Source organism: Atractosteus spatula, chromosome 13, assembly GCF_055471065.1.
Source record: "Atractosteus spatula isolate fAtrSpa1 chromosome 13, fAtrSpa1.hap1, whole genome shotgun sequence".
In the NCBI taxonomy this organism is placed as follows: Eukaryota; Metazoa; Chordata; class Actinopteri; order Semionotiformes; family Lepisosteidae; genus Atractosteus; species Atractosteus spatula.
In genome coordinates this window covers 2,317,442-2,338,836 of record NC_142718.1, presented here as the reverse complement: position 1 = coordinate 2,338,836, position 21,395 = coordinate 2,317,442, and the positions used below count along the sequence as shown (strand labels likewise).

The following is a 21,395-nucleotide window of genomic DNA, read 5'->3' as shown; positions in this document are numbered from 1 at the left end:
CACGTCGATACCTCTGTCCGGCTTGATGGTATTCTTTCCATGTGCTCGTTCCTCGTTCGTGTTGCTTTGTAACCCTTTAAAGAAGGCGACCATCTGTAATAACCGTATTAAAGGACTGTGTTTACTTCAGTGTGTGGCGTGCTCTTTCCAGAAGGCTGCAGTTTTGTGGAGATTCCTTATTTTCTCCAGGGACTGCAGGATGCACACCCCTCGTGAGTATTTCAAGAATGCGCTTTTATCCGCTGGTAGGGGCTACAGTCCAAGTATAGTAGAACAGTCCTGTTGCAAGAGGAGCTATAGGACAAGTACGGTGATGGGAGAGTAAGGGTCTGTCGTAAAATGATGTAGAATTGATGTTCACATCAGCGCGTCACGTGCACAAGACGACTCTTATCTCCTCTGGACCTGCCCTCTGCCACCCTGGAGGTTTCATTACATTAGTAATAAATGACTAAATGACTGGTTCAGTGTGAAGAGCAGTTCATGTTATCAGCAGAATCTTGCGCAAACAGCCCTAAATCACCCAGGGAGCAAGAATTGTGGCCGAGTCCAGACTCCATCTGCTGTGCCGTAATGTCTGGAGTAGATGAGACCCAAGTCGTCACCTCGGTACGGTATGTCGTGGGAGGGTGGGGGTGGGGGGCACACTTGTCTCTTTTCTCCACGGAAGGTGCGTCCAGCTGCTTCACGAGGACGCGGGGTGCAGCACAGCACACCACGCAGGGCCTGACGTGGACACCCGCGCGGTTGCGGAAGCCCCACGCGGCTGGACTTCGGCCAACGAGACCCGTTTCCGTCGCCAGTGCAGGCCAGGACCAAAGCCGCCGGGAAGGCCCTTCAAGAAAAGCAGGCGAGATCTATAGGTTTATTCGGGGATGGCGGACTGGAGCAAGGGCCTGTAAGAACACTGAGAGACCCTCCGTCCAGCCGCTCCGGAGTGTCGGCCTGTACGGTTGTCCAGCTGGTCCAGAGCTTTAGGCTGAAACGATGCTCAAGCACCTCCAAAAGAAGTTGAGTTTCGCGTCTTGTTTCACTCCGTCCGGACAGGCGCGGCACAGCCTGTAGGCCAGGAAGTACGGTAAGAGAGGAGTGGCGCACTTTACCGCTCAGTGAATGAGAGAGCGAGGGGTTAGGAAAGAGTCTGGCTGGATATCACTCAGTCTGATCCCACTGCCGGAGCACCAGAGGTGAGCTTTTCTCTCGTTTCACTGGTCCTGCAGCTAGATTCAGCCAAACCAGTACTCCAGAAGCGAGTGTGTAGATTATAGTAGACTTCTAAAACGTTTAGGAAAACAGTCATTTGTTTTGTGACTGGACTTTGGCTGTTATGGAAATATACTTAAATGTGAAACTTCTGGATCTGCTGTTGTGATAATGAAGGCAATAGGACTGAATTTTACTCGCTGTCTCTGTTCCTCTCTCATTCTCTCTCTCCCTCACTTCTCTCTCTCAGTCTGTCTCCTCTCTCTCTCTCAGTCTATCTCTCCTCTCTCTTCCTTCCCCCTCTGGTCTCTCAGTCTGCCCCTCGGTCGGTCTAAAATTGTTTTGCCGGATTTAATTTGTGATGTCAGGATGGCTGTTACTGAAAGAGGAATTGGATGGTATTGCACGCAAGTTTTTGTCTGGGTCTTTAACATAAGTGATGCAGACCGTAGGTGGTCGTAGGTTCTGTGTGTTTTCAGCATCAGATCATCGCTCAAGCCGACGAGCGCATCTGAGCGGTCTTTTGAGTTAAACGTCTGTAGTGACGGGCAGACAGTGAGCTGAGTGATGGCGGGTTTGAGCCGGACTGGGAGAGACGTTCTGGACCTCTGGAGACGTCTGCCAGGGACGCGCAGGAAGCAACTGGATCTTCTGTCGCAGCCTGGCCGTCTCAGGGCCTTTCAACACCAGTGTTCCTGCCCTTGCGGCTATGAGGAACTATTGGCAAGCCATCGAAACTCCTTATCTCAGGAGGCGGAGCCCTACTGATAGTGCGGCTCTTGTGTTCAGTTGCGTTACCTGCTCTTTGGTTAGCTGAAGTCTTTTTATCCTTCACTGGCTGCGCTCAACAGGATCTCCCATCAGAAGGTCCTCTGGCCTTTAAACTGGGCAGAAAGGATTATTAGAGACAGCCAGTGCAGGTCTGGTGATGGCACCACAGTCCAAGCTGCATACAGACACATTGGCCTAGTCGCACCTAAGACAGGCACTGTTTATTCTGAGCGGCGTCTTCTCTGAGCGCAACGAGCAATCGAGGCCTCGATATTCTCAATATTAGGGGTGTAACCCCAGTGTCCTGGCCAAATTACCCCCTGGCCTTTACCAATGATGTCCTCCTAATAATCCCCCCTCTCTGAACTGGCTTCATCACTCTGCTCTCCTCCAGGTGGGGGTACACACTGGTGGGGGTGGAGGGGATCCCCATGACCTGTCCAGCACTGTGAGTGAGGTGTCCGGAAGGGTGCTGTAGAAGTGTCAGGAATTATTGCTCTTTCTGAGTTCCCTGTTCTAAATGAGGCCTGACTCGTGGGTTGGTCTTCCCATCCTCTCCCCTGACTGGGACTTGGGGAGCTGCGGTGCTGGTTGAAAGGGGCTGAGCTGGGGTCGCAGATCAGACAACACGGCGCCCACGAGGGTCCCGAGGGGCTGTCAGAACGATGATCGTCCCTGTGTTTTCTGTTCCTGAGTGCCGAGCACCGACGCCGACAGGCCGTCTCCGCAGAGAACAAAGTGCGAGTGTCAAAGTGCTCCTCCCCAGCGGCGCTGGATGGGCCAGTCGGATTGCGTCTGGAGTCTCAATTCTTTTTTCCCCCCACAGGGTTCCGATCGGGCCAGGATGTGGGCCTGGGCGCTGCTCCCAATCGCCATGGCGATGCTGGGGACTGTGGGATTCTGGGCGGTGTGAGTGAGTCTCTCCTCAGCCTTCGAACCCTGAGCCCTGCTCTCTTCTTCCCCATTCTCCAGCCTCCCGTACTCCTCCCTCCCCCTGTCGAGCTGTTTCCACTCCCACCCTGTCCTCCGCGGTCTGTCAGAGGATGACAAGTCAGGCCGCGTCTCTCTGGCGGTCCTGCAGAGCTGATCTCTGCTGCCGGAGAGATGCCCGCAGGCTGGTGACCCTCTGCTTGCCTTTCCCAGGTTCGGGATGGCGGTGTCCAACGGGTCTGTCAATCTCACACATGAGTTCCCCTACATCAGGTGAGGCCGCGCTGGCTGTGCGCCCGGAGTGTGGCTGGGCTGGGCTTCAGCAGAGTTTCGAGTCCTGTGTGTGAGGCACTCTGGGACCCTTTGGGCTCTGGAGATGCAGAACTGTATCGCAGCTCACTGAAACGTAGCGATACATTCCACATTCGTCCCTAAAATGGCAAACCTGATCCCAGAATTCCTGCGTGTTCAGTCATCTGTTTGTACTGGAGATGTTGTGAGAATTGTTTCTGGTGTTTGGCAACACTGTCATGCTCATTGGTCATGCTAGTAAAGCTCTCTGAATTCGCAGCTTGACGATAGTATACTACAACTCACTGAAACGATCTCTCTCTGCCCCTCCTTCTTATCTCTCTGCCCACATCGTTTGCCCCGTCTCCACCTTCCTGCCCTCCCCTCTCCTTCCTCTTCCTCTCTCCCAGTACGTGTGGCACCTACAATCCCCAGAGCTGCATCTTCGCACAGGTGCTCAACCTGGGCTCTCTCATGGGTGAGTCTCTGGACACTCTTTATAGGTACAGTAGAGCTCCAGGTAGTGTAGTGTTAATACAGTCAGTGTGTGTGTGTATTAACCCCCCTCTCTCTCAGTGCAGTGTTCATGTACTGGAGTGTCCAGTCAGTGTGTCTGTATGAACCCCCCTCTCTCTCAGTGCAGTGTTCATGTACTGGAGTGTCCAGTCAGTGTGTCTGTATGAACCCCTCTCTCTCTCAGTGCAGTGTTAATGTACTGGAGTGTCCAGTCAGTGTGTCTGTATGAACCCCTCTCTCTCTCAGTGCAGTGTTCATGTACTGGAGTGTCCAGTCAGTCAGTGTGTCTGTATGAACCCCTCTCTCTCTCAGTGCAGTGTTAATGTACTGGAGTGTCCAGTCAGTGTGTCTGTATGAACCCCTCTCTCTCAGTGCAGTGTTAATGTACTGGAGTGTCCAGTCAGTCAGTGTGTCTGTATGAACCCCTCTCTCTCTCAGTGCAGTGTTCATGTACTGGAGTGTCCAGTCAGTGTGTGTGTATGAACCCCTCTCTCTCTCAGTGCAGTGTTAATGTACTGGAGTGTCCAGTCAGTGTGTCTGTGTGAACCCCTCTCTCTCTCAGTGCAGTGTCCTGTGGATATATTGTGGATGTATGTCCTCTGTGTCTCTCCGCAGCGGTGTGGATAGTTCTGATCCGCTACCAGCAGATTAAGGACTATGGGCAGAGCTCCCGGGTCAACGTGGCCAGTCTGGTGCTGGGCTTCGGCTGCGCGCTGGGCTGCTCCTTCGTGGGCAACTTCCAGGTAGCCGGGACAGGGGAGGGGAAAATCGGGGTTGGGGTTGGGGGGGGGGAGAGTGGGGACCAGTGTTCCAGTGACTCCCTCCTGCCTCTCTCTCCGGCAGCAATCCGTGCTGATAGGCGCCCACCTGTTCGGGGCCTTCCTGGCGTTCTTCGTGGGCCTGGCGTACTTCTGGGTGCAGGTGTACCTCACCTACACGGTGGCGCCCCGCCACGGGGGGCGCTGGATCGGCCTGGCCCGCGTCGGCCTCTGCAGCGCCTGCACCGTCCTCATCGTCAGCAGTATCCTTCCTCCCGAGAGCCCGCCTGCGCTCGCTGGTCTGTGGGCTTCCGGTTCCCCCTGTTTTGCACCCCTGCCGCGTGTGACCCTTGTGACCCTTGACCCCTGACCCCCCCAGTGTCCGTGCTCCACAAGCGGCAGTACCGGTCCGCGGCGGCCGGGTGCGAGTGGGCGGCGGCCATGACCTTCTTCCTGCTCTTCGCACTCTTCGCCGTCGAGTTCCGCCACGTCGACTGCCACCAGTACCACGTCCAGAAGCGGGCCGTGCCAGCGGGCGGCGCCAAGCCCGCGGAGATGGCCCTCCCGGTCCGGGCACCCTGAGGAGGGGGGGGGCGTGGAGCCGCTCCACGCGCCGGACATTCGGGTGCAGGGCTCCGTCGTAACCCTGCGCTCGTGAGTTCTCCCTCACGCCTACAGGGGGGCGCAGTTTCCACAGCACAGCGCCGGACGGGCGCGGAGCAGCCGAGAGACGCCAGCAGGGGGCGCCCCCCCACCCCCAGCCCGAAACGCGACTCCTCCCCTCGTCCGCCAGGCGCAACAAGATACGGTTTGATGAAGTCCGACGAACAGCAGCCAGCGTGAAGATCGTTAACAGGAGTTGATGAGGTGCAGGGACAGGGGGTGGATGGGGACATTGCTCCTGGGTATTTGAGCTGTATTTTCTTGCCTAAGCTCCCCAGTGGACAGCTGGAGACCTCGGGCTCGTGCAGCCAGGCGGTTTCACTGTCCCGGAGCTGTGCAGACTGTGAAATGTTGACATGATGAACACCCATTAAAAGAGATGCGTCAGGCTGAAGGGCAGTTGGTCTCAGGTGCTTTGGAGGAGCTGTGGTGCTGTGCATCGCCTGTCAAATACACCAGCATCTTGTTTCTGATAACGTAGTCAGGCATTTAAAAACAAAACGCATGTACTGGACCCAACAGCATGTCTTACAATTAAATGCCTTTTAATATATATATATAAGCCCCCAGAATAAGAATTTGTATGTAAAATGGATCTTCAGGGTAGAGTTTGCACAGGTTTCGTATCAGTCCCAGGACATGTCTGCACGGACCCCGTGTGTGCGTGTGTCTTGTCTAGAGCATCGCTCTCTTCCTCTCTTTGCCAGATATGGTAGCAGGCTGGGACAGGATCAACAAGCCCCAGGCTGTATCCTGGCGCATCACAATCCAGCCTGAGGTCTTCTTAAATCAACAGCATGGTTAACATTGAAGCAGGGCTGACAGCAGTGCCGTTGCTGAGAAACTACTCCTCAGCAAAATTACTTTTACAGTTAAAACGAGGAGATTGTCGATGCCTTTCCACTGGCCCACTCCTGGGTGCGATGCAGCAAGGCAGCCGATACAGGTAGCGTTCAGGAATCGACACACTGCACTCCGGTACGGTGAGCACCCTCTTGTGGTGAAATGCTGTCATGTCACAAGGAAAGTTGCAAGCGAGAGTATGCCCCAACCGGTTTAGCTTCTAGTCGCAAACTGGTTTGAGAGTCTCATCAAGTTTTTGTTTTTTTTAAATAACCCAGGGTACTGGCTTCAAGAACCTGGCTGGGTAGCTAGTTCCAGACTCCCACAACCCTTTGTGTACAGAAAAAAAGTCTCCTGTGCTGAGCACACTGCCGTTTCCTTCACTGTAATCGGGTCTGAAAAGAGTCCAGCTTCTCCATCGGCCACACTGAACGTTTAAACTAAACCCTGGCAGGCTTGGCGTAGTCAAGGCCCTGGGAGCCCTCCGCCTCTTGAGGGGAGTAAAGGGGGAGGATTAGCTTCTGAGCCACCGGTCAGGCGCGATGGGCTGAGCTGGAGGTGAACTGCGATCGAGCTGGGGATCCGACAGATCCCCCATCTGCCATTCATTGGTCCAAAAGCCAGACAGCGGGAAGGACACAGAGCACCCTGCCTGAACACATGCCACACACGCAGGCTGTGAGACGGACTACAAGGCCATGATGTTCTTAAGGTATTGTTTTGGGGTATAAATTACCTGTATCTGGTAACAAAAATAGCCCAAATCTACCACCGATGTTTAAGTGGCTCAAGCAGGGCACTGCGTCAGGCTGCAAAGGAACAAGTAAAGGTTCACATCTGAAGAAGGCTCCACAGCCGAAACGTTTTTTTTTCCAGCAGGGAATAAACCTTTACTTGTTCCACTGACATTTGAGATGTGAAAATATTAGTTACTTTAGAATTGAGAGAAACACACGTAACAGCAGGGGTTTTCTGCCATTGTACATGAAAAGGCACACGGGACAAGTTCCTTTAAGTTTTTTTTTTTATTAAAAAAAAAAATGCAATAAAAAGTTGACCTTCCTTCCATTTTGCATAAGTTAACATTTCATTTAAGCGATAACAATAATAAAAATAAAAATTCTCATCCTAACGTTCCTTGTTTTTAATATATTGCTCAAAGCTACGATATAATCAGCAAAAATATTCAAGAGCCTCTTGCCAGAAATACTGTCTACGTGTAGTCCAGTGTGGTGTGTGTATCTGTGTGTGTGTGTGTCTAGTCCAGTGTGGCGTCTGTCTGTGTGTGTCTAGTCCAGTGTGGCGTCTGTCTGTGTGTGTCTAGTCCAGTGTGGTGTGTGTGTCTGTCTGTGTGTGTCTAGTCCAGTGTGGTGTGTGTGTCTGTCTGTTTGTGTCTAGTCCAGTGTGGTGTGTGTGTCTGTCTGTGTGTGTCTAGTCCAGTGTGGTGTACGAGGTCAGGGGGCACTTCCTGAGAGGAATCTGAGACAGACACAGGCTGCCCTCTGTCCACAGCTCTGACAGGAAGCCTTGTGCCAAAACCCCTCTTCCCTTACAACAGGGACTGCGCTTCTGTTTGAACTCCAGCCCTCATCTCCAGCTCGCTCCTGGGATTTTATTGTGTGCAATTTTAATTTCTTACAGTTTTGGCCTGAGGTGAAAATTCTGCAGTTGACATCTGCAAAAACGACTCAAGTATTTGTTTTCAAGGCAGGTGTCTCGGATCCTTGCTCTGAAGAGCCCCAGTCCAGTTAATCTTATAGGTCACTGCATCGCCGCCTCTAAAAATGGCAAACACTCATTACTTACTGAGCAAATAGGCGGATAATTTGTTTAAGGAAATTTAATTCCATAAAACCTGTGGGACTGGGACTCTCCAGCGCTGGGTCAGGAGATTCCTGAAGTAACCAAAGGCAAAGAGATATAATTCACTCTGGTGAGCTTTTTCTCATCTCTGAACGCACACCCAGAAGTGGGGATGACTCAAGTACCCCAAAATGTACTTGAGCAGTTTGGCACCATAAAAATGGGGTAAATGTGCCACCATTAATCCCAGGACGATACTGGTTAGGTCCAATGGAAGGAGCAAACCCCTACACCCCAGTACAGCAGATTCAGCTTGGGTATTAGCTAAATAGGTCCACAGTAAAAAAAAGAAGTTTGTGTATCAGTCCTCGCAAGTATGATGTTCTACTCTGGCCCAGCATCATCAGCACTGCCGCCCTGATTGCAGTCTTGAAGGATCTACCAGTGTGCCAATGCGTCTGTCTCACCGGCCGAACCCAAGCACGCTGGCGAGGAGAGAAGCCAGCGCAGCTCGCAGTGTGCAGTGTGGCGCTCTCGGCAAGAGACGGTCACTGTAACAGGGACTGCGGCCATCCAGGGCACACAGCACCCAACAGAGGGGGGGGGCAAAGCTGCTGCCAAGGGTGTTATAAAGACAGCATCGACACAAGCAAGGGGCCGTCACACTGACGCTGGACTGCACTCGCAAGTCCTCCAGAGCGGCAGTGCGGAACACACCACTGTGCGAAAGCACTAGGAGCTGGATTAACAGAGAACAGTCTGAGTACAAGCACTGATATTTAAACTCTTTCTACTGGGTATCTGTCTGACCTTTAACACTGATATAATAGTTAAAATCACGTTCCGTACAAGACAAAGCACGTGTCGTCAGTTAGCTTCAAATGGCAGGGCCGAACGACACCAAAAGTGCAATTCTGTGCAGTGATCCTGAACATTATTCTCACTGCTCATCGCTAAGCAACTCTCCGGTGAGACACCTCTTCTCCCGACAAGAAGCATCTCCGACACCTGTATTGAAGGTCACGAACACAGCCTCTGCAGGCAGCATAGAACACCATTTAGAGTATGTGGCATTAGGAGTTAAGAACTCGTTTTTGCTCTAAATTGAAAAACAATTGCTCCATTTCCTGAAATAATCAACATCCGACATGCAGCCCAGTGCAGGTGTAGCAGCAGGTCAGTGGGATGTCCTTCCCTTAACTGGGCTCTTTGAGTATAATTCTCAAGATTACTAGTGTAGCTTCTGAGCCCTAAAAGAGAACTGTACAGGAGCCCCTGCCAAAACTCTCCATAACGCTCACAAGCAGGGAGCAGAGTGAAACAGAGCTAATGGCGCTTGACTCTGTGCCAGAGGGCTATGGGTTCAAGTCCCCACGCAGATAGAGTACCTACAGTATATCCTCAAGCAGATTGCGTCAAGCATCACAGACGGGTAACAGCAATATTTTTACGCTTAAGATCCAAAGTGCATGGAGCAGAATTCTGCATCGACCCTTCATGCGCCGAGCTGCTCAGCTGCACAACGGGATTGTGCTTTTCTAGCAAAGCCCAGTGCTTCGGCAGAGCTTGTTCATAGCAACTCACTGTAAAGCTCTTGGGCACGGTGCTCGCTAGTCAAAGGAGCTGGGCAACAAAATCCTCTCTCTTCATTAAGAAACAAATATCGCTGGCCTGCTGTCACTTTTGTACAAATCTAAAGCTAATCTAAAACTGGTTCTAACAAATTTGCTATCTACCAGTTCAGATGGGCCCTGACAGAGCAGCACGGCACTGGACATCTCGTACACACTTACAAAAACAAACAGCTGCACAGGGCTGAGCTGAAAGCAGCGTCAGCCGTGAGAGAGCCCTTACGATTTATCGCAAACCGTTTCTACAATCTCAGACTCAATACTGGAAAAATACTCCCAACACTATATTTCTGTACACATCAACAAGTGTTCAAAAACAGTCCTGGCCAGGACCTAGGCTGTCGGTGAGAGAACACAGCAGCCACAACACAGCTCCGTATTAAGTTAGCCGGACACCGTGGTATTTCTGGCCAATTCCACTCTCTCTGTGCTCGGCGGGGCAGGAGGGGGGTACCGGTGGCCCAGGAAACCTGTCGAGTGCATGGTCAGGCATTCATGCCCACTGGTCTCTGAACAGAGTCAACAGGCCTGTTCCCAGGCTTTAGAATTCATTTTAAAATGTTAAGGATGGCCTGTAACACCTGCTGGACTGTGGCTCCACAACTCAGGGGTAGCCAGCCCAGGTACGGACCGTTCTGACAATTCAGACATTACTTTTAAACTTTCCTTCAGGGCTTAAAGTACCTAAAAACTATCTACAAGCCCTTTGTTGTATGTACATAAAAGAACACAAGAGCAAAACAGGAAACAGAATCAAAGTGCAATATATACATGTCCACAGGTATCTACATAAATGATATAGAGTCCAGCCATCGTCAAATGAACACATCCACCCCACTCAAGAGACACGGTCCTCCCCAGTGCTCCCACAGTCCCACTGTGCTAAGACAAGGGTCTGCGTCAGGCCCTGTCTAATGGGCCTGAACCAAAACACCAGGCTGTGCCAGACCCCACTGGGTTTGTGTTCGCTCCGTTTCGTGCTTGGTGTTTGTCCTCTCACACAGAGAACAAAGGTGCTCAATGTACCGCAGCAGGGCTCTGCAGCTCTTCCAAGTCAGACGGTGCCGACAGCAGCTCTAAGGAAAGAGGATTCTTAAGGATCAGGGGTCCCGCTGCATAGAACGCCTTTGGAATGAAATGCATTAGGTTTGTAAAACATTTTCCCTTGGTAAGATACCGACTTCAATGAGTTTGCCTGCTTCGTGCGGCACGAGAGCTACCCGACCTGCAGAGCTGAACAGAGCCACGATACTCAACAGGGCAGATCAGAGAAACAGAGCAGCGATCGGGGCAGGGCACACTCTGGCTTGGCAGTGAGCGATACCCTCTGCCACAGGTCTGTTCAGATGACCCCCTCCCCCCCCCGGCCGAAGTGTTAAGTGCACCGTACCGCCTGGCATTTTAAAACTGAAACTACCGCAGTTACACCACAAACCTGAACCCACCGCAGCCAGCAAAAGCCTGGAATTGAGAACCATAGTATCAGTCCTACTCTGTGATACCAAAGAACAGCCCCCTATCCTGCCTTCATAAAGACTTTTATTTATGCATAGAACTTTTTTTTTTTAAAGCAAATCCTCATAACGTATCAGTGCAATTTGTCTGTGCCCAGTAACACCCCCCCACCCCTCCCCAACCCTGCTTCTCCTCTCCTCTGTCCCCCTGTACGCCCCAGTCCCAGGCTCTGCGGGTCCCGGGGCGGGCTCACGCGCTGGGGGCCTCTCCGTGGACCCGGAAGCGGTAGACGCAGGTGTACTCAGGGTGCCCCCAGTTGCTCAGGACGCGCAGCTCCACCAGTGGGTAGGCCTCTGGCGCCGGGCCCTAGGGTGGAGAAGGACACGGGAGAGATGCCGGGAGTTCAGAGAAGATCTGAAAGAGGGTTATTTCTTCACGATGAGGCCTCCCGGAGATCAGACTGACAGAGCGATTCCCTTCCTGCCACTGTTCACAAGCACACTTTTATGCTTTTAAAGCACCTCCACCATGCACCCTGCACCACACTGGAGAAGCACACATTTTAGGATCAATTTATTTAGAGCCAGCCTCTGATCCTTCCTACAGAGAGAACAGGGTGCTTGTTCAGCCTATCTGTCGGATTCTTTGTGACAACGACAGGTGTCTGTACAGCATGTGTTTCACCCAAGTAAATCCTGCATGTAGCAGATCTTACACAGAGAACATCCTACAAAGGGAACAGGGTGCAGGCAGCTGAAAGTCCACAGCAGGGGATCTCAGCCCTGGTCCGTTTAGGCTTTTATTTTGCACTCCGGCCTTGGGTGTAGAAAGAGAGGGGTCTCAGTCCAGGTCCTGAGAAACCTCTTTTCCTACAGCCAAGGTCTTAAAGGCAGGGTACTTTATTTCAGTTTTCTGTTTGAAGCATTTGTTTTTAAATGTGCTTTCAGCTCCTAAGAAGCGTTATGGATGTGAACCCAGGGCTGATAACTGGTGACGTCCGTAATCAGCCTGTAATTGTGCTTTTCCCTGCAGTAAGACCGAGAGGACCCCCTCTCTCCGAGGGCTCTGCTCATGTCCAGCAGGGGGGTGTCCCGCAGGCTGCCGGCAGCTGGAGAAACGCCTCTCCTGCTCAGACCAGATGGTGTCTTGAGTTTCTCTCCAGCACTGGGACTGAGACACTGAGTGCAGCAGACTTGGCACATCTTAATCCCAGAACTCTGCAGGGAGGCAGCTTCTAGACACCTTTCCTATATTGGGCTAGCCAGATCAAGTTTTACTGTGGCACTGAACTACCCGAGTCTTTGCACTGTCTTACCGGTAAGGTGAATGTCTGTATCGAGTCGCCATCTTGATCATACGTGAATTTTCCCAGCAGAGTCCCTTCCTCCTGCTTTTCATCATCCATTCCCTGAAAAAAGACATATCCTCTCCTCATGACTGACTCACACCTCCTCTCCTCAAGAGTAACACACGCCTCCTCTCCCTCTCCAGCCCCCATGACTGACACACGCCTCCTCTCCCTCTCCTCTCCTCATGAGTGACACACACCTCCTCTCCCTCTCCTGCCCCCATGACTGACACACGCCTCCTCTCCTCTCCTCATGAGTGACACACGCCTCCTCTCCCTCTCCTCTCCTCATGAGTGACACACACCTCCTCTCCTCTCCCTCTCCTCTCCTCATGAGTGACACACGCCTCCTCCCCCTATCCTGCCCCCCAGTCCTAGCCTGCGAGCCGATGAGGGGTCTTACATAGACGGCGAAGTCTCGGGGCGCGCTGTCTATGCGGCCAGTAGGGGACAGCACTTTGGGGATGTGCTCCAGGGTCACGGCAGTTGGGCGGATGGGTGTGGAGAGCTGAATCACCGCGAAGCCATGGGACCCCCGGAACGCCCAGCAATTCCCCGGATTCACATCCGGCTGGGGGAGAGAGGGAGGGAGAGAAGGAGAGAAGGAGAGTGTGTTAATTCACATTCCCAGTGAAATACGATTGAGAAAGGAAAGATTCAGCCCGTAAGGAGGCAGCCGTCTCCCTTGCACTAAACTCACCAAGATACATTTTGGATGCGTCTTGCCTTGGCAATGTTCTCTGTACACTGATAATGGACTCACTCCATATATCACTGATCTGATTTTACAGCACTAGTGCAGAACCCACTCCTGACAGGTGTACGTCGACAACCTCCAGTCCAAAGTTCAGGGCGATAACAGGCGTCAGCTGCTCTTTATTGGTCGAGCAGCTCAAGACTCGCCCTCCCCACACGTCACCGGCGGCCCCAGTCGAGCTCGTTTTGACGCGGCAGGGCAGCCTCACCTGGATGACGGTGCGCGGACTCTGGGAGTGGTACCACATGGGGATCCCGAACAGGCTCAGCAGCGCTGTCTTGGTCTCGTACGTCTCAGAGCAGCGGGTATTGACCACACTGGCACCTACAGGCGCGTGTGGGCACACACACAGACACACACACACCCGCTGGTTACTCACAAAACATCTACTGCATGAAAAACAGAAAGTGCATCTGCATGCAGAGAGGAGAAGAGACTGCTGGACAATTACAAAGGATTTAGTCTTCTATTAAAACAGTATTCTTAGAAATTAGCGTTGTACAGATCTGATGACAGGAGTGTAGGTCTAAAGTTACAGAGAAGACAGTCTCTTTCAGTGCTCCACAGATATGGATGACAGGAGTGTAGATCTAACGTAACAGAGTGTCTTTTGGTGCTATACAGGAGTGCAGATGATAATGATAATAATAATCATTCTTACAGTTCTACAGGGCTTTTCTGGACACTCCACTCAAAGCGCTTTACAAGTAATGGGGATCCCCTCCACCACCACCAGTGAGCAGCATCTACCTGACCTAACGTTACAGATGAGCGGGGCGGCGCGTGTCTCACGACCCTACAGCTGTACTGATGGGAGGATGCAGCAGTGCCATTACCTGCCGATTCCAGGGCGTAGTCTGCGAGCCCGATGCCATCCGCCCTGTGCAGAGCCAGGGCCCTCCGAACGATCCTGTGAACATCCTAGCGAAACAAACACCGGCACCCTCACTCGCCATACACCCGTCCCGATTTTAAACAGCAAGTCCGTTGTTCTGCCTCTGGCTGGGAACTAAAAGTGCATTTATCTACTCGCAAAACAAAAGCCCTCTGGATATGTCTTGCGCGGACAGCTGCAGATGACAGTGCTGGAGACGAGCTGTCAGCAGCTGTTACACACTCCTGGTCTCGGCCGCTCAGAAGCAGACAGACAGCAGGTGGAAGGGAAGAAGGGTGACAGCTCCAACTGGAGACACGGTTTCAAAGAGGGAGAGACAGGGGGAAGAACAGAGCATTGAAAAACAGAGGGCAGAAGACAGCCAGAGACAAAGTAAAAGTGGAATGGAGGTCACACTGACCTGCAGGGTGACCTCCCCGACGCCCTCTCCTTTGAGGGTCTCCCCAACGCTGGCCCAGGCCCCTTCGCCACCTCTGCCCTGGGACATCTTGGCCAGGATCTTCTCCTCCAGCCGCTGCAGGGCTTCCCGCAGCTCCGGTCGCAGGACCACGGGCACGGCGCCATCCGGTGGGCTGGAGAGGTACTGCGCCAGCCACTCTGCCAGCTCGGAGCGCATCTGAGCGAGAGGAGGAGGAGAGGTGCGGGGTGAGAGGGAAGGAGATGGAGAGGTGGCGGCCGTAGGGGGTGAAAGAAGGAGAGGGCGAGAGAAGGACGGAGAGAGTGAGAGGAGAAGAGGGGATCCACGGGGACAGGAGGAGGGAAGGAGAGAGGAACAGAACGAGCAGGACAGGAAGAAGAGAACGATGCAATACTGAAATGCTGACCAAAGCGACTCGGGGTGCATCAGGGTGTCCCCGTATTGAGACCGTCAATGTCTGCCCGTGTCTAGGTGTGTCTCAATGCCCCCAGGGTTCACCTGTGTTTCGAGGGTCCTGGCGTACCTGGGTTTTGAAGGCGTCCAGGGTGTCCAGCCGGTCTCTCAGCATGCGGTGCTCTGTGTGCAGCGTGGTGAGGTCAGTCTGCAGGGCCGTCAGCTCCTGCTCCAGGCGGGCCAGCTTCTCCAGTGCCCGGGCACTATCCTCCGACTGCCAGCTAGGGGGCGACAGAGAGCACACTTCACACCCTGCAACAGGCCGGTCGCGTGACACACTGACTGACGCCGCCATCAGATGGACAGACAGACACAGGAAGAAAAGGGGGAAAAAAAAGAAGGTGCAGAGGTCAAGACATCTTACCTTTTAAGAGACGATTTGAGGTCGGACACTTCGGCCTGAACTCGCTGAGGGAGAAAACACAGACACCGTTAACTCACACAAGCAGACTGGAGCAGAGACACACAAACAAGAGACTGTGAGGGGGTCTGTCTTAAAGACCTTAAAATCCTCAAAGGCTTGGATAGCTGTCAGCCCTAGGGACTGTACCCAGCGCCCAGCAATGACACGGCGAGCAGGGGGCACAAGCTCACACCAAGAACAGTTGTGTTTATGATAAAAAACAGGAGACCCTACGTTACACAAAAAGTTGTGGGTGTCTGGAACAACCAGTCCAGCCATAACGCTGAACCTGATCGCATGGAATCATTCCCGAAACAGCTGGATGAGGCCTCTGGGATTGATTAGCTACTGAGCCACATCTGGAGGTACAGTATATGGTTCTGCACGGGCTCTCACTCGCTTGAATTTTCCTGATGCACGCTGCAGTGCTAATGCCGAAAAGATCTATGGCACCATCACAAGCTGCAGTATACGCGTGTGTTTTCCACTGCTGTGACAGCTGTCTGGCTGTTATGAACAGTTTCGTTCGGGTGAGGAGGAACCAAGCGTGTCCTTCATCTTTCGATTCACACTGATCAAAACAGCCCAAGCTGACATAAACATGCACGCTCAGTATGACCCATCCCATTCGCCAATCACACCGGAGTGCTCGCAGGGGCTTCCCGATAACGAACAAGGTTTGTTCCTCTGTGTACATCCATAAAACCAAACGGCTATTTTGGGTACTACAAAATACAAATCCGTCATGGATTGATAAACCGAAGAGAAAATATTGAGTGACAGGAGCAGAAAAGTACAAACTAAGTCTTAATAAAATGGATCAGAGTGCAGTTCACAGATTTGGTGCAAATCCTAATTTGGGGGAGGCGGGTTTTATAGTTTATTTCTGTTTTCTTACGAAGATGAGACTGCATCTTGAGCCGCACTCAAATATTCAGAACTAAAAAAAAAAACCTCATACTTCATCAAACTGACATTTTCACTTGAAAACACTGCCACAGAAAAGCAGAAGGAACTGTACATTAAACTACTCTGTACCCGAATGGCTGATGATAATGAGGATTCAATGCTTCAAATGGGTAAATACTTCATGATCACACACTACACACTGAAGACAGGTTGGGAACTCGAGCCGGCGTACCTCTGACAAGCGCTGCAGGTTCCCCACAGTCTCTTTCCGTATGGTCTCTCCATCCTGTTTGAGTTGCGCGATCTCTTTCTGTGAGCGAACAGACAAAACAGAGGCTAAGGCGCAGAGCCAGTCAATCTCTCCGATAGCCTCTCTCACTCTCTCCTGTGCTTTTTGTGCATCAGTAAGACCCCCCCCCCCCACCTCACCTGCAGCCTTTCCCCAGCTCTGTCCGTGCTCTTGCACACACACACACACACACACACACACACAGACACACAGACACACAGACACACAGACACACAGACACACAGACACACAGACACTCCCTTCCCCTCTCTCACCTGCACGCGTTCCCTCTCTTCCCTCCAGCTCTCCTCTTTCTCAGCCAGTGTACTCTGCAGGACTGCGGCGGAGATCTGCTGGGCTGCTCCTGCACCTCTCGGCCCCTCCCTCTCGCTCTCCCTCTTCATCACTTCCAGCTCCCCTTCCAGCGCGGACAGCCGTGCGAGAATGGCAGCGTCCTGGGACCGAGACAGACAGGGGGACGCTGTCACGCACTCGCCCCCACCCCCGTCAGACAGCCGAGACACAAAATGTACATTTACAAATGTAAATGAATGAAACAGCAGGCTGGATTTTTCCCCCTTCCGAGAACCTTAATCGGATCTCCCTGCTTCGATCCCAGCCGGAAGACGCCCACGTGCGGCGACCCCTTCCTCGGGCCCGGCACTGGTTCCGGGAGACACAACCCACCTGGATGGCGCCGACGCCAGCTGGAGAGCCCGTGGGGTCCACAGGGCGAGGGCTGCGCAGAGCCGTGCTGCCCAAGAAGAGGGCCAGGAAGGGGTACCAGTACCACACGCCTGTCGAGAGTGAGAGAGTGAGAGGCGTGGCGTGGTGTGGCCCAAAGAGGGAGAGGGAGAGGGAGAGGGAGAGGGAGAGGGCAGGACACCTACCCAGAGCCAGCAGCACCAGCAGCAGCAGCAGGGCGATGGTCTTCTTCACTGTGCCCGTGTGCCTGCCGGGAGACAGACCACACAGAGCTGTCAGCAGCGCCAGGGCCCGAGCACATGCTTACCCTGGGTCCTGTGACTGTTCCAGGCAAATACTTCACCTCAAGTCTTCACCTAATAACACTGTTTAAATTCTTAGCGTAGCCTTAATAAACGGCAACAAATCGTGTATAGCTAAGTGCCCTTGGACGAAATGTCAAACAGTATCTTTAAATTAGAACCAATAAAGAAACCAGTCCCTATCTGCCATTTCAGTATTTCTGCATTAATAGAGAGAGAGAGCCTTTATTATCCCCTAGGAGCTATAAATCCTGACAGTTGTATCTTAGGGGAAGTGTTCTGGTCTGCTGTGATGCAGTGATGTGAGGTTATGTGGTCTACAAGAACAGTTTGAGAACAGTGTTATTCCTGCTAATGTATGTTCATCAAGAAAAGACAAACCTGGAACAGACTTGATGCATTACAGAGCTTACACATTACGCAGCTTAAACTGTGAAACACACAGACATTTTCCCTTAACTGGGGCAGAGTGACACCAGCAGCCCAGAGGCAGCTACTGAAATCAAGGACATGCGGTTCAGAACCAGGAGTCTCTAACACAATTATCGATCTTTAATCACACATCAGCACCACCTGGAATCGTCCTGAGTCACAGGGGTCAGGGGTCGTCGAAGTTGCACCGGGAGCTGAGACCACCCAGGAAAACTAAGCCCAACCTCCCCACCCCCCCAGACAGTGACAGAGAAATACTCAGAGATTAGACACACATTCTTCTCACCAGTAACAAATCTAATCCTACACCTACCAGAATCAGGACAGCTTCTAGTCCCACTGCGGGAGGGTGGAGGAAACCCCATATAACCACAGACAAAAGAGAGCAAGGAGAAAAAACAACTGCTTCTCCGAGCGGAGACTGTTGCTATTTTAGGAATTTAATTGAGAAACTGCGATTAAGCTCTCTATTGGTTTGGAAACTGTGGCAGAGGACACACTGCTGGTGTTGGGACTATAGGCGATTAAGAAAGAGTGTCCTGTGCTTTCTGCATCAGGCTTGTTTGACTTCTGAACCAGCTGTCCTGTGGAGGACCTGCTGAAAATGTCCGCCCCTGGTCATCTTCATATCAGTGACCAGGGGCGCATGCAGCCGAGTCCCTGGGGGTCTCCGCCCCTCTCTGCCAGACCCCCCGGGAGCGTCCGAGGGAGCGGCGGTCTGCAACTGACCTGGTCAGCAGGAACACGTCCAGCAGCGACGCCCCCGTGGTCAGGCTGTACCAGGCCGTGCCCAGCCACCAGTACAGCATCGCCAGAGCTCGGCCTGAGGGGCGCAGAGAGCAAGAGGGATTCAGACAGACTGGAATAAGAAGACGTCCGAGTTTCAGTCCAGCCGCCGTTGGACAGATCTGATGATGATTCTGGTGACGATGGGAGGGTCAATGCACAGCTACAGGCATGACAGAACGAGTTTCTTTACGGTCAACTACCATTTAGGGAGGATTCTGACTTAGAGGCATTCAGTCAGGCATCTAAGTCACCAGCTGAGATCCGCAGATGGCTCCTCAGCCAGGCACAGACACCACATGTGGCTCCTCTCCTCTTGTACTGGGCAGGAGCTCCACGTACTGGCCAGGAGCCCCACGGCAAACCCAGCCGCTGGTGGAGGGAAGCGGCGATCCCGACAAACAGAGGAGCGCGTGCAGTTCCGAGCCCTGGCGGTCGTGCGGCGGGATTACCTGGCGACAGGAGGAGATCCTTGACCCCCAGCTGCGGTTCGGTGTCCGAGTGGGGCTGGGCCGGGCCTGAGACGACACAACACAACATGGCGTCAGGCACGGCCCCGATACTGGCTCTGCACGCCGGCCGCACGGCGGGAGAGCGCGTCATAGAGCAGGGGGCTCCCGATACATCCCTGTGGCGCTACAGTACAGCTCGTCCGGTCTGTGGCCGGGCTGTAGTCGTGATGACAGCGGCCTGTTTGCCAGCACTCCCTCGCCCTCTCATCACGAAGGCGGTTCCACGTGACGGACGGCTCTCTCCTACGCTGTAACTCTACGCCCAGTCAAGAGGACCTGGGAGCCTGCTGGCTTACCGCAGCAGCCCTCCTCCGAGGACGAGTAGCCCGAGGAGTTCCCGTGCCCGTCGGCTGCCGAGAAGCGGGAGCTGAAGCCGTGCTGGCTGTCGGGGCCGGGCGAGGAGAACTTGCTGCGAGAGCTCGCCCTGCTACTGCTGCTGAGAGCCCGCAGACTGGGAGCAATGCCTGAGACAGGAGGAGCACAGGGAGAGAGAGAGGAGGGGAGAGGGTTGGAAAGGTGGACAGGGAGAGAGGAGGGGAGAGGGAGGGAGAGAGGACAGAGGACAGGGAGAGAGGAGAGGAGAGGGAGGGACAGAGAGGATAGGAAGAGAGGACAGAGGAAGGGACAGAGAGGAGGGGAGAAGGAGGGAGAGGAACGGAGAGGGAGAGAGGTGAGCAGAAAGAAGGAGAGGGGAGAGAAGAGGACGGGGTGCAGGAGGGAGAAAGTAGAGAGGTGGGCAGTGGGGGAAAGGGAAGAAAAGGAGGGAGAGAGAGCAGGTAGCAAAGAGGGTGACGAGGATTGAGAGATGAGAAAGAAGTAGGGAGAGGGAGAAAGGGGGATAAAGACACAAGAAGAGAGAGAAAGTTATCTCCCTGAATATCTCCTACTCCAGCTCAATAAACAACATCAACACTGTGATCAGCATCAGGCACGGCCACACCCACCCCAGTACTCCTCGGCCCTGATTGGCTCCTCGCTTGCGTAGCTGCCCAGCGATTCGCTGGAGGCATTCTCATGGGCGAGGCAGCAGGAGGAACTGACCTGGCGCCGGCCGGCAACCTTCTTCTTAAAGATCCTGCGACAGAGGGCAGAGCCGCGGAGAACAGAGAGATTCAGGCCCAGAGCGGCGGGAGAGACAGACAGAGACAGACAGAGATTCGAAGTGGCCGTCCAGGAGAGGACGCAAGCCGCGGGAGACCCGGGAGACAGGCGGGTACCTGACAGGACTCTCTCGGTAGGAGATCTGGCTGCCGTTCACGGAGCCGGTGGAGCTGGTGCTGGCCCCATCGTCCTCGGGCGGGTAGTACCCCCCGTCCACCAAGCGCCGACTGCGCCTGTTCATCCCTGCAGGGAGAGGGGCCCCGTGTTACCGAGGGACACGCAGGGAGGGCAGTGGCCAGACCCCCAGCAGCTCACACAGTGATCAGTGTAGTGCTGGGTATGCAGCCTCGAACATGCCGCTGGGCTATATGAGCACACAAGATGCACAGTACCCACTAACCTAAACCTAAACCAGGAGGATTGTTTTTCCACTTAGGCCTGGGCCTAATTCCTAAAAAAAAACAGACTGAAGTCCGAGTAAGTTTCCCCGCTTTCCTGTGGAGACACAGCGAGAGCAGGGATAAGAACCGCAGGATGTCTCTTCTCCTCCCGGACGACGCTGGCGCTGAATTACTGCGCGTGCTGGTGCGTTAGCTCCGTCACGCGGCCCTGAAACCTGCACGCCCGGGTGCCAGCTGCAGCGAGGCACACCTTTGCCACACACCAGCCCCGCTCAGGCTGGGGAGCGATTCAGAGTCACTGGAGAGGCTGGTGGCCTCCTACTCTCGAAACCCGCCCTCCCCGAACAGCTTGAACACCCTTCTCTAGGGTTAAGAAAAAGGTCTGGTCCACCAGACAAGAGAAGTTTAACACGCAGCATTCACGCCCTTCAGAAATTAGTTCACGCCACGACATGTGGTTTAACTGGGCGTCATTCTCCCGCCCTGCACCCACCAATAAACCTGTAAAAAAAAATTTCACACCCTCAAAAATGCCGCACTGTAGGCATGGAGATGCTTGCTTTTTGTTTTCTTAATCCTCCCTATCGGAAATGCAAAAAATGCAAGCGAGCGAGCAGCAAGGTTGGATATGTGTCGAAGGGGAACATGACGTGACCGTGTGTCGAAAACCCAAGAGCTCTTGCACACTCCTCTACAGCTGGGCAGAGATGGGGGGGGGCAGGGGGGCTACTATCGCGTTTGCCCCTGCGGAAGACGGACAAACAGATACAGGTGGGCAAGTTCGCAACATAAGTTAACCATTCCAAGCAGTCAAAAATCA

General features: G+C 53.4%; 2 protein-coding genes across 3 annotated transcripts in view; one reads left to right on the top strand and one right to left on the bottom strand.

Annotated features, from left to right (window-relative positions):
- Nucleotides 1-573: 573 nt before the first annotated feature.
- On the top strand, nt 574-5,526 carry tmem150b (transmembrane protein 150B). The gene is made up of 9 exons (XM_088930783.1): nt 574-614; nt 671-850; nt 983-1,078; nt 2,801-2,887; nt 3,118-3,177; nt 3,606-3,673; nt 4,327-4,454; nt 4,555-4,732; nt 4,849-5,526. Exons 1-9 carry the CDS (start codon nt 574-576, stop codon nt 5,049-5,051), a joined length of 1,041 nt encoding a protein of 346 aa, XP_088786909.1. The 3' UTR covers nt 5,052-5,526.
- A 1,455-nt stretch (nt 5,527-6,981) lies between these two features.
- sun2 (Sad1 and UNC84 domain containing 2) overlaps nt 6,982-21,395 on the bottom strand; it is a 39,574-nt gene continuing 25,160 nt past the window's right edge. For both annotated transcript variants that reach the window (XM_088931080.1, XM_088931079.1), the window contains exons 2-18: nt 20,291-20,417; nt 20,018-20,148; nt 19,370-19,537; nt 19,014-19,079; nt 18,505-18,598; nt 17,227-17,288; nt 17,024-17,133; nt 16,612-16,791; nt 16,280-16,357; nt 15,100-15,143; nt 14,806-14,956; nt 14,265-14,480; nt 13,806-13,890; nt 13,178-13,293; nt 12,616-12,783; nt 12,180-12,272; nt 6,982-11,230 (exon numbers count right to left, since the gene is read on the bottom strand). In XM_088931080.1, coding sequence (XP_088787206.1) covers nt 11,114-11,230; nt 12,180-12,272; nt 12,616-12,783; nt 13,178-13,293; nt 13,806-13,890; nt 14,265-14,480; nt 14,806-14,956; nt 15,100-15,143; nt 16,280-16,357; nt 16,612-16,791; nt 17,024-17,133; nt 17,227-17,288; nt 18,505-18,598; nt 19,014-19,079; nt 19,370-19,537; nt 20,018-20,148; nt 20,291-20,415 — 2,004 coding nt within the window. In that variant the 5' untranslated portion in view covers nt 20,416-20,417 and the 3' untranslated portion in view covers nt 6,982-11,113. The remainder of the gene's footprint in view (nt 11,231-12,179; nt 12,273-12,615; nt 12,784-13,177; nt 13,294-13,805; nt 13,891-14,264; nt 14,481-14,805; nt 14,957-15,099; nt 15,144-16,279; nt 16,358-16,611; nt 16,792-17,023; nt 17,134-17,226; nt 17,289-18,504; nt 18,599-19,013; nt 19,080-19,369; nt 19,538-20,017; nt 20,149-20,290; nt 20,418-21,395) is intronic.

Excerpts from the sequence above, each read along its gene's own strand:
- tmem150b (XM_088930783.1), top strand. The coding sequence starts at position 574 with ATGTCTGGAGTAGATGAGACCCAAGTCGTCACCTCGGTACG. Across the intron at positions 1,079-2,800 it reads CCTGTAGGCCAGGAAGTACG|GGTTCCGATCGGGCCAGGAT; the intron begins GTAAGAGAGGAG and ends TTCCCCCCACAG. Across the intron at positions 3,178-3,605 it reads CATGAGTTCCCCTACATCAG|TACGTGTGGCACCTACAATC; the intron begins GTGAGGCCGCGC and ends CCTCTCTCCCAG.